The sequence below is a fragment of the Montipora foliosa genome, chromosome 4, assembly GCF_036669935.1.
Source record: "Montipora foliosa isolate CH-2021 chromosome 4, ASM3666993v2, whole genome shotgun sequence".
In the NCBI taxonomy this organism is placed as follows: domain Eukaryota; kingdom Metazoa; phylum Cnidaria; class Anthozoa; order Scleractinia; family Acroporidae; genus Montipora; species Montipora foliosa.
Genome location: NC_090872.1, coordinates 34,955,347 through 34,972,396, shown reverse-complemented (window position 1 = coordinate 34,972,396; position 17,050 = coordinate 34,955,347). Strand labels below are relative to the sequence as shown.

The 17,050-nt window shown below is 37.7% G+C and overlaps 2 protein-coding genes across 2 annotated transcripts; one reads left to right on the top strand and one right to left on the bottom strand.

Annotated features, from left to right (window-relative positions):
- Positions 1 to 687: 687 nt before the first annotated feature.
- LOC138000685 (short coiled-coil protein B-like) lies at positions 688 to 11,548 on the bottom strand. Its single transcript, XM_068847257.1, has 6 exons — positions 11,390 to 11,548; positions 9,753 to 9,821; positions 8,053 to 8,139; positions 7,881 to 7,942; positions 4,706 to 4,782; positions 688 to 1,150 (listed from the first exon to the last, which is right to left on the bottom strand). The coding sequence occupies exons 1-6, from the start codon at positions 11,469 to 11,471 to the stop codon at positions 1,105 to 1,107; spliced, it is 423 nt and encodes a 140-aa protein (XP_068703358.1). The 5' UTR covers positions 11,472 to 11,548; the 3' UTR covers positions 688 to 1,104.
- Positions 11,549 to 11,943: 395 nt separating this feature from the next.
- On the top strand, positions 11,944 to 12,846 carry LOC138000683 (metallo-beta-lactamase domain-containing protein 1-like). The gene has a single exon (XM_068847256.1). It carries the CDS (start codon positions 12,079 to 12,081, stop codon positions 12,700 to 12,702), a length of 624 nt encoding a protein of 207 aa, XP_068703357.1. The 5' UTR covers positions 11,944 to 12,078; the 3' UTR covers positions 12,703 to 12,846.
- The last annotated feature ends 4,204 nt before the right edge of the window (positions 12,847 to 17,050 follow it).

The following is a 17,050-nucleotide window of genomic DNA, read 5'->3' as shown; positions in this document are numbered from 1 at the left end:
CTTTCATTGATGAAAAATAAAACGTAGAGACTTCCGAGTTGAACATGAACATCAAGGGATCAGGATGCTACTAAAATGAGGGTTTTATGTGATTGCAAAAACGCCGCAATAATTTGTCATAATTGGTAAATTCCTTCCTTATCAAGCTCACCCTTGCCTTCCATGGGCTAGTAATTCCCAAAAATAACGATTTATGCTAAACTAGGGTTATTGAAGAAAAAAATAGGCTTTACGTTTATGCATGATTACGGCTTAATCTGGACATGCAATACTGTTCGCGGGTGGGTTTTCTTTACAAGTTTGCTTTTTTGGGATTTAGCTCATGCTAAAATTCACAAGCTTGATTTCCGAATTTGAGGCTTCGTGGTTAATTTACATGTACAGTAGCTAGTCAGACGTTATCACGCATACGGACTATAGAGCGTTTTCACATGACGTCATAGAGGCCATGCTGGTGTTCCAAAACAAACAAATGGAAGGCATGATGGTGTACCAAACTAATACTCCGGGAATTGAACTCTATTTTTATGCAAATACTTTCTTGTTTCAGTAACTCCACATGGCTGATGGTCACAAGAGTGAAGACGCTCCATTGGCTTCACTTGGTTAACTGAAGGAAATTACTGTGGATAAAATAAGCACGGATGTGCTTGTTTACAGAATATTCAGGCAAGGCAATAAATGATGCATGGTAAATGCCACATTTAACTTGACATTCAACGAAATCTCGTGCAATTTCCATTGAAGAAAGAAAACATGCCTTCTCTGTTTCAGGCACCTAAAAGAACATGGTAGTACAGAAAATTGCTTACATGTAGGATGACTTCCACTTTTGAAATACAACGCACACATTTAGTTAACAACTTTGGCACTCCTTGAAAAAGATTGAAAAGATGCCAGTGGCACGCAAAAAATTCACATTAGTAAGGAATGAATATTCGACCAACCCAAGAGTTATTCTAACAATTATAATGTTCTCCTGGCAGGAATTCAACTTTGTATCATAAAGCAAACTGACGTTAAAAGAGAACAGCTGAAGTGTTGAATATTCAGAAAATACTGAGACGCCCTTCATAATTATTTAAGCGACGTTTCCTTAAAAGATCATCTTTTCTCTCCTTTCTTTGCTGCTGGCTTGGATGGGTTTGGCCTGAAAAAACACAATACAGGCCACATTGAATTTATTATTGATTAATAATGAAAGACTATCCACTCATTTGGGGAAATCAGAATTGTGGAGCTACAGGAAACACGTGATCGACGAAAGGCTAAGGTCTACTCTGCATTTTTGCTACTTTTAGACTGTTTTTAGGGTTATACTTCTTCGGAAACTCATTATTTCTGCATCTTTCCCAGTTGCAGGCATTTTAAATTTAAAAATCAGTAAAATTGCTCCATTTGCCGAATTTCAGTAAGTTTTACGGTAATTAAAGCGCAAAATGCACAGAAGATTTTATTTCCACTCGTTAATCCCCCAAAAACCATATAATTTCACTCAGATACAATCCTTTTCATATTTTGAAATCATTATTTGCAAAGAAATATTCCAACTATGCATTGAAATAGAAGGAAAAACCTATTAAAGGCAACTCTCATAACGGCGATGCCTTTAGCTTGTGAAATAACTGATATGGCTCGCTGGGCTTAGGAACGACTCTCTAAAGTGGTACATTTGACGAAGATATAGTGAATTGTGACATCATCCAAAAGTCGTGGTGAGAATGCAAATTTCTATGAAGAGGTTGCATGTACAACTGTACAACTGTACATAAATTAAATATGTTGTACGTGAAATATACGAAAATGACGCGTGAATTGAATAGTTTAACAACTTCTTCGAGGGACATCGTTTACAGTACCTCTACTCTGCATCTCACTGTTAACTACTGATGTGTAACGTGATGGAATCTCAGGATTTGCCTTCAGTGCATGACGCCAGATGGCTGCTTGGTAGTTTGCACGCATTGTGTGATTTCGTAGTGCATCTTGGCATGGCGTAAGACCCTGAGGTAATATATCGACATTCGTTAACTTCAACCAGTTTTGGCTTACCATACATCTTGAACACAAATCCCTCACATTCAGAAAAAGGGACTGTCTCTGCGTCAAATGAACGCCCAAGAGTCGCCTTATCCTCAGAGGCCACCGGGTCTATCTTACAAAGCTTCAGAGCAGTCTTCTTCCCTTTACCTACAAACACGGTAGTTGAGTCGCAGCCACTGAAAGCATGTAGACCAGGTGAGGCATCGCAAAGGTGCGGCCAAGCAGCATCAGCCATGGCAGAAATCTCCAGATAAATGTTCCTCTTCTTCTCTTTCTTTTTAATTGAATGGGATCCCTGCTGATAAATCCCTGCAAAAATGACAAGCCAGGATTGCCACATCAGTGTCTGGAGACTTTATTATTATGGTGGTCTCACCGTTTTCAGATGCATGCTTTGCATGGAGACGTAACCTTGTGTCAGCTTCTTCATGGTTGCTGTTTAGCTCAGTGATCTCCTCGCAAACAACCTTGCCATCATTGACAGACAACTGAAATCACTTGTCTTCAAGAGCAAAATAGATGTTGCGATTCCCAATCCGATCTGCATAGTTTTCTCTTGACCACAGCTGAAGGAGAAATAACGTTAACATCTTCTTGTTCTCCCAGCTACTTAAGAACGTCTTCCACTGTTAGGGACACTTTTGACCACCTTCAGTTATTTTAACTTTGTCAGCTCTTACACTAACACGTTTGCTCTCTCGGGATTCTTGATAGAAACATCTGGATATCTATCTGTAACAAAATCAATGGGTCTTGCTAAGGTTGTCTAGGGAACTACTGAATGAAAAACAGAAGTCGCCAACTCTTCAAATGTCGCTGAATTTCTTTCATCGCGTGAAGTACAGCCTTGCCATCAACAATCAATACTGCAGTGGGTGGAATATCTTCAGCTGGTTCGACTACTTCAATCAGCGTTTGCAGTAACTTAGACTTGACAGTCTTGCAGAGGGACCCATCCGCTGTAGCCAGAGGCCACGAAAGTGGACCTAGGGAATACTTGAAGACTTCTCGTAGACGTCTCTGGTCTGAGCAAGAACAAGGAGACCAGCAAAGAGGTCTCTGTCGGTTTTAAGCATCACTTCTTTTCCACCTATTCTAACAGATGAAATGGGCATAGAATCAAAGGTGGCCTGCTTTAGTTTCGGTATTGGAGCTGCAAGAAAAGTCCGCCTTCGGACAGCTCTTTTTTGTGGCACTGCAGGTGTTATGTTAAAGCGCATCCTGCGACTTGCCTTTGCACCACAATGCCATTAGTACAGTGAGTTGTCCCTCTCCCCGATAATGTCTCTTCAAGCAGGTCGATGTTGTCCCAGTAAAATGTGTTGAAGACATAAGCACAGATAACCTTTGGTAATATTACACCATGTTTGTGTGCTTCCATGTGACTCTCAGCAATTAAGTGCCGTCTCGATCCCAAGAATCTGGTCATACTATATTTCATGACCATATCTATTCAACAAAGTGATGACTTCTTTTGAACCAGTAAGGTTTTGTACTGTCATAGGTAAGGCAACGTAATTGGGCGTTTGAGACGTTGTATAAGAGGTCTTGGGCAAGCAAGGGACAGAACAAGACGAAGGCAATTTTCGCCTACATTCACCTTCTCCTCCTCTCCTTCGCCATCCTCATAGAGGACCCAAACAAGTAGGTTGTAAACAACAGTTAGCAATCTGATGTTCTCTTAATTTTACTTGAATATGGTGGCCATGGCATGTTCAGTTCCTGACTTAAAAGGGCGCCACGCACTGTCTTGGCGGCATAACACACGTGGCTCTTGAGAGATACATCCTCTGGTTCTGTGATAAACCTATCATTTTCAATGCTATGATTAAGACCACACTCAACGATCTGACTCTTAGACACCTCGTCGCAGTAGACAATTTCAGCCTCAGATCGATATCTCGGGTGCCAGAAGCTTATTCTGCCCTGGTAAGCCTTTTGCAGTGGAAATATAAAATCTTCTTTGTATTTTGGCTCTCTTCGCTTTAATTACCATAAAACTTCCTGAAATTCGAGAAATGGAAGGGTGCTCGTCATACCTTTTAGGGGTTAAAACAGTGGTTTTGGTACCTCTAAAGGATGTTCAGCCTCAAAAGGTCCACAGCAGGAGCTTGAGCGGTACCTTTTAGGGCATTGAGCCAAAAAATATGACAGGAGGCATTTGAAAATTAACTAATTTTTAATTTTGTCTCAATGAAACCCATAATTTCGTACCTCTAAGGGGTGAAAAAAATTTCATGCCACGCCTACAAGACAGGATATTGGTACCTCTTAGGGGTTCTTTTCAAAATTTCCGATGAGCACCCCTGTCATGTTTATATGGGAGCACCCCCCATGGCAGCCACATTGAAAAAGGTAAGATTGGGTTCTAGAGAGTCACTGGTCAAATTCGACTGTCCAAACATACGGAACAGAGCAAAATTAATTCTCTGTAACATGAACTTTCAAAAACATCATTGTCGTTCTTCTAATTGAAATCCCCAGTCCTAACTTTTATCCACGTGCAAAGAACACTAAATTTAGCGAGCTCCATCCCCACATGTACATTTTTTAGCTGCGACTGAGGACTGCCAATGCTCAGGGCCTCAGGGAAATCTGCAGAAATCTGATGAATCAATGACATTAATAATAACATTTTATGAAATTTAGTGATCTTTCAAACCTTTTTTTTCCATCAGGGTTTGCTGGCTGAAATACACTAGAAGCAGACATCAAATTTTCTATGTATTGTCCCAGCACCTGACAATCAAACAATCTGCATTAAACTTCTTCTTATAAAGTTGCCTGCACGCATAATATTATAGGAGTTCAGTGTGGTTACAAGTGGTCTTGGGATATGCACACATTAATTCTTTGGACTATGAATCTTGCCATAAATTGTTCCAAACATTATGGGATACCCAGGGAGCAAATACATATCAATTTGCCCCCCTATAAAGCATCCCATAATGTCTTTCAAAACAAGAGAAATAAAAATGGCCCACGTTTCTGCAAAAAGGTCCACTATATTTTCCTTCATTTTCACCAATTTTATTATTGTAAAACTGGAACAGACGAGATTGTTCCACTAGGCATGTTAATTTCATAAAAACTTATTGTGAATACAGAGTAGCAAAAAAGGCAGATTTGGAAATAATTATTTCTTTTTATGAATAGTGAGTTACCCACATCATACATGAACTGTAGGCAGTGGCCACTGAGACACTTGATTATTAAATACTTCTTTAATATTTTTGCCATACAGAGCTTGTGATGTTTTTAAAATGGACAAAAGTGCAGCATTTTGATTTTTGTCATAGTCATGTCAGAAGTCACATTTCTGAATGTACATCATAATTCCTTGAAATTAAACATTTCAAAAAACTGGCTGTGAACTCCAGCTGTCTCACTTGTTTATTAAATTACAGTGTAACTGAGTGCCTTTAAGACACTGTGTAGATTCATGTTGGATTACAAGGACACTGTTCAAATACACTGTAAGGACCAGGTTGGATAACTAGGAACTCGATCAAGCTGTCTTAGACAATGCGCAGATTAAGGTTGGATATTAAGATCATCAGCACTCTATTACAACAACAGCAACAAATATATTCTTAACAAAATCTCTCCTCCTCTGCGAACAAATTCTCAAGTACTGGTACAGTAGCAAATCTCTTTAAACCACAAACACCAAAGAAATCAAGAACATTAGGATAGCAATTGCCATTCCTTAACTCACATTTTCAATTCCATGATTTTTCTCTCTGGGATTGGCATATGATTTCTTTCGTTTCATTATTTTCCAGGGTTTCTATGAGTACATGTATGACAAGTACAATCTGTGTCCACCCAGAGAGGGTAAGGGAGTGAATGAAAACTGTGATACACGTAGCATGTGGTTGCTTAGACATAAACATGTACAATAAGTGTCTGGAGTTGAATGTAAAATCAGCTCTCTCCCTGACCAGTGCTCAAGAAAAGTATTGTAGATTTTGTGCTTGGGTAAGCAACTTTCTCAGACCACTTGCTCACTTGTAAGAACTCAAAAGATGTCAAGATGTTCTTTTCTTTTTCACGAATAACCCATGAGGAGCACCTTGGGTAAGCGGCTCATCAAGTTTGCTTGCCCGACAGGCAAGTTGGGACCTGTTTAGTTTACAAACAAGTTTAGTTTATTACAAGTATATTACAAAGTTTGGAATATGAAAAATATGATGTACCACTACTCGCAGTTAGCTACAGCTATTCGAGGCGAGCAGTGATTTGACGCATAAAATTAAGTATTATTTTACAGTGCATAAAAATAACTTACTGAACTAAATACGAAGTACGAATCAGGTAATGAAACCAAAAAAGCAAAGAAAGGGAAAATAAAATAATAATAATAATAATAATAATAATTGAATATTGATCAGTACAGCATTTGGGAAAAAAAATAAAAAATAAATAAAACAAAGTTCCTAGGAAAATTAAACAAATTACATGAGAAGCTGGAAGGGAATGCAAATATAATACGTTCAGCTTTCAAGGCATATTCAAATCCGATAAATCAATATACTCATTTGCCTCCGAGAGTTTCTGAAGCAGCATATTGTGAATGTTGCGTTGAAATTTCGTTTAGGCATTTGATGAAATTCACTAGATAGGCTATTCCAGATTCTAACACCATTCCTTGAAAAGGACATATTTTCCTTGTTTATTCTAGTCTAAGAATATTTGAGAAAGAAGTTACCTCTTGTTGATGATCTTGTGATATATATGAAGGAATATTATGTTGGTAATGAAATATATTATTTATTTGGGGTGGCGATATACAATTTTATTTGAGACATCATGCATTAAAATGCCAACTGACTTGAAGTAAAGAAGATCTAGGAGTAATAGACTAGAAGAGATGAAGAGGGGTATTGCGTGAGTTTTATAATCACAAAAAAACATAAGGCGAAGAGCACGTTTCTGAAGACGTAAGATTATGTTCCTGTGAGTTTTTCCTGCTCGGCCCCACGCTGTTATACCATATAATTAATAGGTTTAAATCAGCGATCTGTAAATATGTTGTAAAGTATTAAGTGGTACGAAGTGTCTTAACCTAGCAATAATACCAATCGATATACTTATTTTTGAGGCTATATGACAGTTATTGTAAAATATGATGTTTCCAGGAGAGATTCTCATCAATAAGCATGCCCAAGTATTTAACGTAACTTTTACGTTCCAAAGACGTGTAAGAGTTGGTGTGATGATTGAAATATTTTTAAGTTAACTTCATATTTGACCTTTTTTTCCTTGGTCGAAAAATAACGTAATTAGATTTTTTAATGTTATGAGATAATTTGTTTTCTCTTAGCCAGTAGTAAAGCTTACAAAGTTCATCATTTATCATAGATTCCAGGGATTTGAGGTTTTTATCGGCATATAAAAGATTCGTATCGTCTGCAAATAGATAGAACTTCATTTGGTTACAGCTGTTACAAATAAAATTATCATTTATATAAACGAGGAAGAGCAGAGGCCCTAAGCACAAGCTTCAGCCTTCCAGAGAAGTCCCTGATTGCCAGCTGGCTGTCCTTTGTTAATACACTGCAGTCACCCCGGGCTCTGCCTCCTGCTCCATTGAATTCTTAAAACTGTTATGTAGCATACATGTATGTCTGATTGTATTACTGTAACAATGACGATTTTCTTCATTTTTTTCCAGTTTTAGCTGTGTTTACCTGCACCCTTTTTGCCATTACCTCAACTGTTTTGTATCATCTGTCTTCAGGATCAGATTAATGCCAAGACCAGTTTTAGCGCCTTTACCTGCAACAGTCCTTCCACTGAATTATACATGTAATTGTACTGGCATAATAACATACCTGATTTTCTGATTTGAGCTTCAGATTTTCATCTTTTACAGCATCTACCCTTTGGGACAAATCTGAGAGGTTTTTGGATTCTAAGTTATAATAAACCAATTTACTAACCGTCCTATAAATCACACAGCAATAGTTCAATTTAGCTTAAATAATTATTGATTGATTCTCTTACCATCCAAGGTATTTTGCAACTCCAGTACTTGACTTATAAGACGATTTTTCTCATCTGCTTCATCTCTCTCTTCATCTGTCGCCTCATCTAGTAACAAGTACATGTAATCAACAATGCTTATAACAAATTATTAGTAAACAGTCAGATAAACAAAATGACGTACATGTATTTTACTACCAGGGATTTCATTAGAAGCCAGTCACTGGCAGTATACTTATGTCTATGACGTAGAAAATGTGCCTCTCACTGCTGGCTACACTGCCTTGATTGAATTCTTAAAACTGTTCTGTAGCATCTGTCTGATTGTATTTATTTACTGTAACAATGACGATTTTCTTCATTTTTTTCCAGTACATGTACCTGCAGCCTTTTTGCCTTTACCTCAACTGTTCTGTATAATCTGTCTGATCAGATTAATGCCAAGACCAGTTTTAGTGCCTTTACCTGCAACAGCTACACTGCCTTGATTTTAACTCAAACCTCAGCTTGCAAAAGGCAAGAGTGAATGCCGCTTACATTGATTAGCCCAGGCATCTACTTCAAAAGTTATTGAAACCCCTGTATTACTGTACACAGAGCTGTGCTTAGTTAGTCACATTTCACGTGTAAAATTATTCGTTTTTCTTTCATGAAGCACCTACATGAACAGTGTACCCCTCTTCACTTCCATTTGAAATCATTACACTGTATGTGTACTGGAGCCACAGGGGGTCAGACCATAATAATTACACTGTTTTCCTTTTCTCTGATAACCTCAGTTGTGTTTGAAATGGATATTCATTCACTTGTAAACCTCCTGTTTTCTTTTGTTTCTGTTTTTGCAAGGGCATCTGAGTAGTGCCTACTGAGTTCAGTATGATACAACTCTACTACATGTAATGTTTTTATATTTACTGTATTTCTTTATTTATTTTTTTGGTTTCTTGTATGTTTTCTTTGTTTTGTTTTTTCATTGTACTTTAAACTTTATTTCAAAAACTACACAGGGATCAAATACATGAATATTTTTGCATGTACATATTACATATTGAATAAAGTACAAGATATACAGATATTGTATAATTATGCACACATAGTTTTATCAATAATTATACAAACATACATGTACGCAATTACATGTAACCTCGGGGTAGTATACAGAAACACGACACTCACTTTAATACATGTCCATATGCCTATGGTACTGATACGTTTTTAGTTTCCAGGTGAAAAAATCTTCAAAGCATAATGGATGTTAAATCGTCTCACAATCTTCCGAAGTCTCAAACAGAAGCAAAAACCTCTGCTTTAATAAACTTAAGTATTTTTAATTTTTTTTTTTATCAAATGAGTATTCAATGACAATAATAACTGTCTGTCAATAATAACTGTCCCGCTAATCGCCATGGCAAGTACAGCAAGGATGCAGCTCAACAAGGTCGAACCGAAAGAATACTTCATATGGCGCCTCAGTGACTGCCGCGATACTGTCCATGTAAAACCTTGGAATCAGCTGCTGAGGCAGGAAAACAGGAGAACCCAGAGAAAACCTTGATGGCAGAGTAGCGAACAAACGCAAACTGAACCCACTTATAGCCTCGGTGTGGGAGTAGAACCTGGGCCACACAGGTGGGAGGCGACACTTGCTCCTGAGTCTCAATATTTTACCAACCCTGCTTCCCCTATAATATTAACATACTACTAGTCACCAACCTGCTTACCTTTTAACACACTAGAATCTGTTCCTCCAAGCTGGCCAGAATTAGATTGTGCTGAGAGAAAACCACTTGCTGTTCAAGTTAAATTCATAAAAATGAAAGGAAGAAAACTATTAAGTTGTTAAGTTGTCAGCTTCACAGCAAAGATACACACTTAGATACCTTGCCATCACATTCTTAGGATCTTTTCTTGAACCCAAAAACAGATTCTCCATTTTTTGGGCGAAATCCAAAAACAGCTCATGAATCCAAAGTATCCATTCTCAAGGAGGATCAAATCTAAATCCAGATTTTTGAGATTCACCACTTCAGCATTTTTTTGGGAAAGGATTTGAAAAAAGTATTTTTGACAAGCGGTTTTCCACGTAAAAATGTTACACAACAACTACCGTACAAGATAGTTTAGTCCAAATTTTTTTCTCACACCATTTTACCATACCACTTAAGAAAATAGTTAGGTTTCCTGCAAATTTCACACCAGAAATTACACTCCAGTTGCTAAACAGCAATAATTAATATTGTTAGCACCTTTCCCATACCTAAAAAAGTAAACTGCAAAAATACCAATCGATTTTTTACTTTACTTATGCACTTATGTACTTTACTTATGTACTTATGCACTTATGTTTTTCCTCATTTCTCTTTCTTGATCGCTGAGGTATTTTTTTTCTGGTGGCATTTTCACTGAAGAATTTCTCCAACACAAACTTAACCGCTATTTTTCTTTTTAAAGAAAACGACTAAACTTTTGAAATTGCAAGACATGTTTCGACAGAAACTTCTGTCATCTTCAGTTGATAATGTTGGTTGATCCTGATGGTTTTTGAAATTGCTCACAAGTCTGGGTTTGTTTGTTTGCATTGTCATGGAAAATAATCCTTTTTTGGATTTTGCAGTTTTTTGATTCTGAAGAATCCTTAGATTCGAGATCACAAAAATCTGTTTTTAGATTTTCGCAAAAAAAAAAGAATCGTAAGCAGTTTATGGCAAGTGAAAAGGAATGTCAGCAATTACATGTACAAACTGGCTCAAGAATATAAATCAAATGTTCAATAAGCAACAAGTACGCTCTGTTCCGAACATGGCCAAGCAGAAATTGGAACCAGTGCTTTAATTGGTCAGACATGGCCAGACACAGTAAATTTCTGTGTACTTATGCAGTGGTCTCTCTTCACATGGTACTGTACAATTGTACATGTGAAGGGGAATGTAAGCACACTGAACAATTAGATAAAAAAGAAAAGACTTTGATCCTTGAGCTTTCCAAGTGCTTGTGTTGAGGCCATTTGTCCAGTGAAATCTGACCTGTTATGCTTGCATCACTTGTGAAAACCAGGTTTAAACAGCTAGAAAATCTCCTTTTTTTTAATTTAATGAACACAAGAAAATACATGTACTTGTTGCTGAGAATAAAAACAATAACACCCTTCACTTTACTCGTTGCATAAACAATCAGAAAAGATACATGTAACAAATACTAATCAACACATAAAGCATTCAAGGCAAAGCCCGTAGGCTAAATAAACCACGTAGGTTTTCAAGCAAGCGGAAACGCCATTTAAGAGGAATGCTTCAAAGGTTTATAGTATATATAGAAAGCAAACCAGTTGTGATCAGACCCTGCTGTATTATATACTAACCTACTGATGTTTCTTCGTCTGATGACAACGGAATAGAAACCATCTTGGCTTCTCCTTTGCCTTCTCTCTCACTACATGACATTTCAGAAAATAACCATGAGTTGCAAAGCCCTTCTGGTGACTTGAATGGACGAAAACAGACCAAGGTTTGAGCCTGCATAATGCATCGACAGCGGCTATCAAGCTAGTAGCACAGGTAGCCCAAGGGCTGTGCTGTAGTTTGAAACCTCACAGTGGAGCGAAAGATTTGTAGTATAAACGGAGCGGTGACTTGTAACCAACTGAACGTCACAAGAATGTTGACAGAAGGCGAAATTGAAATTTTGTGGCAAGTTTTCCTTCGCAGAGTGGTTGGCGAGACTATTTTCTTGACAAGATGTTCGATAGAATCTTCGAACATATCGCTTGCCGCGTTTGAGGTGGATTGAAGGACCAAGGATCTCGCGGACCAAGGACACTATACAGCTGTAGAGGGCAGAATGGCACCAAATTGCCAAAGAACGATCACAAAGAGACAACAGACAAGTGAGTGCAACATTAGTGCTTGTTTCGTTTATTAAGCCTTCTGATTTGTATCGGCTAAAACTCGCCGTACAAACTCTCTAAATTCAAAACGGAACACAGAGTTTGGGCAACCTGTGATAGTAGTTGTTACCAATCCTCCATCCTCATTTTGTTTTTTTAAAAACATGGTGGATACCGGTCCGTTGAAAGTTGAATTGCTATTAGAAGGCTATGGCTACGTAGATACCGAAAACAGATACAGAGCAAGCGGTACATGCACCTTAATCACGGGGAATGGCCAAAAAATACTCGTTGATACCGGAAGTCCGCGTGATAAAAAATGCCTTATTGAAAAACTAAATGGACACGGCATTTCCGCTGAGGACATAAATTACGTTGTTTGTACACATGGACATGTGGATCATGTCGGAAACTTGAATCTTTTTACCAACGCTGTCCATATGGTGTCTCATGATGTGCTATACGATAAGGACAGCTATGGCGATCTACCCAAGGATTTCAATGAAGGAGTTCCTTTTTGCATAGAAGGGGAAAATATTCAGGTCATTAGCACCCCAGGGCACACCTCAGAGGACGTAAGTGTTGTTGTAAAAGGCACAGACCGAGGAACAGTTGTAGTCTGTGGAGACTTATTTGAACATGAAGAAGACGAAAATTTGTGGAAACTATTTAGCAAGTGCCCTGAAAAACATCTAACAAGCAGAAATAAAGTGTTGGAAATTGCAGACTGGATTGTACCAGGCCACGGCTGTATGTTTAAGGTGAAGAAATCAGAAGACCAGTATTAAATTGCCTTTCATTTCTTGTTGACACTATCCATTAGCAATTTCATCTCGTAATATCCGAACCCCCTTGTGAGGCTTTTGTGTTGTTGGTGCATGGTAGGTTAGGTTATGGAAATTGGCCCCCATGACCTCTCTTGGTGTAATAATTACACCACTGTACATGAACAATACAATACAAAGCATAAAGATGGTAAAGGAGAGCAATTGGTAGAACGTACTTACAAAAAAAAATTTTCCTAAAAAAATGAATGATGCATTCCTAAATAAACTTGTTAGTGGGTTGCCATATGCAATCCAGTCAGAATCTGAGTGGAATTTATTCGTTTTCTTTTTCGTTTTATCCTGTGTTGGAAAATGAAAAAGTTGTGCAGTAGGTCCATCCTTTCATTACCCTGCTAAGTATTGTCTTTGTTTGTAGAGTCTTCTGCAAGATTTTTGCTAGGTTTCTGGGGTTAGTAGAAATGCGTAGTTTTAATCCGGTGGACACATTACAATATGCAATGTTGCAAAGTCATTGTAACACAAATGACGTTTCAGGGCTCGAAATTGACTTTTTTGCTCTGGGGTGCCAGCTGGTGACCAATGGGGAAAATTTGGTCACCAGATCATAAATTTTGGTCGCCAACTTGTTTAATATATGACTTACATGAGAACAGGATTTTAAATGTTACTTTGCATGCAAGGAAAGTCATAATTATTAAATGGCAAAAAAATAAAAATTAAAACAGCTAGAGAAAGACCTCTAAAGCAACTGTTGTTTTCGGCTTTGTCTTTAGTTTGGTGATGGTGTTCTTTAAGGTTATTTGAAATGGAGCGAATCACAGTCCGTGTTTTCCATAGCAAGTGAAACATGGTTCCTTTATCCTTGCTTTTCATCCTTCAAAACGTAGCTCTTTATTGTCCTACAGCTTGCGTGGCAAGCAACTTTAAATTACCTTTATCGTGAGTAAACGCAATACTACTAACAATTTCTCGGCCTAAACGTAAGCCCCGACACAACCACAATGCTCGTACCAGTCTCCGACCGAGATTAAAAAAAGGCGCGGCTCATATACCGTTTCAGTGGTCTCTAGAATCAGAGGAACTTGGTTTCGTAGCGTACCGATATTTATCTTCATTAATTTTATTAATCACCTTGTGCAGTCAATTTTGCAGGTGTTCGCTTTCTAACAGAGGGGATAAGTTCTCCAACCCACTTTACGTTAAGGGTTTCAAACTCATTATGCGATGTCCAGGTTCAGTATCAATATATTATCAATATCAAGCTAGTTTCCAGGAGGTCCTTCGGTAATCTGGCTAAATCTACGTTTTCAGCGTTCACAACTGACGATGGATTTAAATTTTTAATTAACCTTCTTGCTGAATCTTCGTCTTCCGGGTGCAAAAATTCACGTACAGTAACCGGCAAGAAGCATACGGCGTTTAAAAGCGCCCACGATCCCATGAAGCGGCTGAAACAATATGATCGAAGTATCAAAGTACATTTTGTGCCATTAATTAGCAATGCGAGAAACAGATTTTCTTGTAGTATTTATACATTATTTTAGTGGGAACAATTTCATCATATAAAGATTCAAATACAAAAGTTGTCTACTGTTTATCCTGGGTTATCAGACAAAACGTGATTCGCCTGCTGGCGACCAGTTCTGAAAATCTAGTCGCCAGCACTCAATTTTTGGTCACACTGGCGAACATTGAGTCGCAATTTCAAGCCCTGCGTTTTAGTGGATCTTTATTAAAACAAAATATACCCTTATGGAGTTCAAAAATGGAACATCAATTATTGGATAAACAAGAAAGGAGGTGAAAAAATAGATATCTGGAATTTTAAAAGCGACGAGTAATGCTCTTCGATAACAATTATTGCATCTTTCGTCGTCAGAATTGAAAGTTAGCTTTGTTTTTCATATTTTACTGTGCTGTTATGTACAACACTGTTCAAAACCAAATGGCAAATTCTGTAGGGGTTTTTCAAACTCATTGAAAGGAATCGAACGCCCTGAGTGCGTTTGTGTTTACTGAAGTCACATTTCAGTTGTCTGGCTATTTTACATTTGCTTTGTAATCAACTCTGCACGGTCTTCTGGTTAAAGAAAATAATTGGAAATGTGACAGTGATGTATTATTTGAAAGAAAGCTTGTTGTCTTCATTATTCAAGGAAAGGTTCTTCAGAAAAGGGTTTGACCCAGAACTGAGAGACTGAAATTTATTTAATTGCATATGGTTTCAGTGACAAGGATTGTGTTTCTTGTTTTCACGCACTCAATTGAAATAAGAAGGGTTCTTTTTTTCCTCTAATAGCAAATATTTTGTTTTGGTCAATACATTTTATGCTGGAAAAGAAAATTTAACAATCTTTCAGTGGAATATTTTTGTAATTTAATATTCTCTGTCAAAACATAAACATCGCAACGCACACATTAAGAAATTTAGTTGCATATGACCTTTTCCTCTCTTAACTGTGCTGTTATGTACAACACTGAAACCAAGCGGCAAATTCTCTGGTTAGGTTAGATGTCGGAGAAGGAATCGAACACCTCGAGTGGATGCATGTTTGCAATTTCCTGGCTATTTCTAATTTTATTTATTTGTACTCAACTCTGCACAGTCTTCAGGTAAAAAAACAATTTGAAATTTGACTAATTCTTGTTAGTCAAGAAGTATTTGAAAGAAAGCTTGTTGTCCATTTCTTGCTTCATTACTGTGTTCCAGGTAAGAGTTTGGTATCAGGTCAATAACCCGACGACAAAGAAGGCTTCCGCACCCGATAGATGAAATACAAATATTCAGTCAAATATAACAATAAAATTAAAAAACCAAAGACGGAACTTTCTTGGCCAAAAAGTACGGCGTTTTAACTCTGAAAGCGATGAATGATTAGCATTCTTCCCTGTAGTTCATTCAACGTAAACAAGAACCTTGAGAAAAGGTGATCAGTCGCGCACCTTTGTGGTTCCCTAGCATGTGATCAATTTCTTCCTTTTGACAGAACATTGTGACTTTCCCTTGATTCATAGAAGTCAGAGACTTCAGAAATTTTAGTCTTTTTACGATCAATTGTCATTAATCTTTTGCTGACAACTCAAAATTCAGATTTTTATATGAAAATAGGCACGAATTGCGTACGTACACAGTTTTTTATTCCATAACTGTCAACTAAGCTGCATTTTGTTTTCCAGGAGATTCAAGTTGTCTTTGCGTAATATGTAGCTCTAATAGTACATCGTAAATCATTATTATAGTGCTATGGTAGATGTCTTAGGTAAGTTGAGGCCCCTGAGAAGACGTGTACTTTAATAATAGTAAAATTACTAAACCCACATTCTTTGATTGCCGTCACGTGATAAGACAGCCATGTTGGTGGAAAAACAAGAGAAAAGTGTAGCTTAAGTTATGCATAATAAAAGAGTCAAATTCCCAAAAGACTTTTCACTATAATTGTTCTTTCCACCAACATGGCCGCTTGACGTTCGGTGCAATCAAAGAATTAAGAAAGATTGAAGGAAATAGAAGGGAATCAAGAAATATTGGCTTCAAGATAGACATGAAGTTTGGTTCAACTTTTTTTTCAGAGCAAGTTTAAGCGTGTACTCTGCGCGTCTGACATATATGGGGACTGCAGACTGGCTACAAATAGCACTGATAAACAGTATTTAAGTCTAAGAACCCATTTCAAATAGCGCTGATAAACAGTATTTAAGCCTAAGAACCCATTTCAAATAGCGCTGATAAACAGTATTTAAGTCTAAGAACCCATTTTAAAACGGTTAGCTTTCAATTATTGAAAGCTAACCGTTTTAAAATGGGTTCTTAGACTGAAATACTGTTTATCAGCGCTAATTGAAATGGGTGTTTAGACTTAAATACTGTTTATCAGCGCTATTTGTAGCCAATCTGCAGTCTGCAGTCTGCAAATGTCAGACACCGCTAATTCAGGGACAGATCTTGATTGTCAGTGGGTTTGTCACTTTGGGGACGAGATGTCACGTGACAGATCTCCGAGAGTATAAATCGTCTGGCATGAGACTGGGTACTAGTAATTGCGAGTCATGGTTTTCAAGTGTCGGCCATTGCTTCCAGCGTGTTGTCGTCGTTGTGTGTATTTAAATCTGCGGTCGTTTTCCCTGTTTTTGGACATTTTGAAGAGCTTTCCGTCGGAAATTAGCTGTAATTGTTCCAGGTAAGTTAATTGCTCTGTCGTGCTGTTTCTGATTGGTTTTCATTCTTTCATTTCGAAAATTAAGTACACTTTCCTGGAATCAACAGATTCCACACCTTCCAAAAAGCAACCTACATCAGGTGCAACTACCTGGCAGAAATTAACAGATCGCACACCTTCCAAAGAGCATA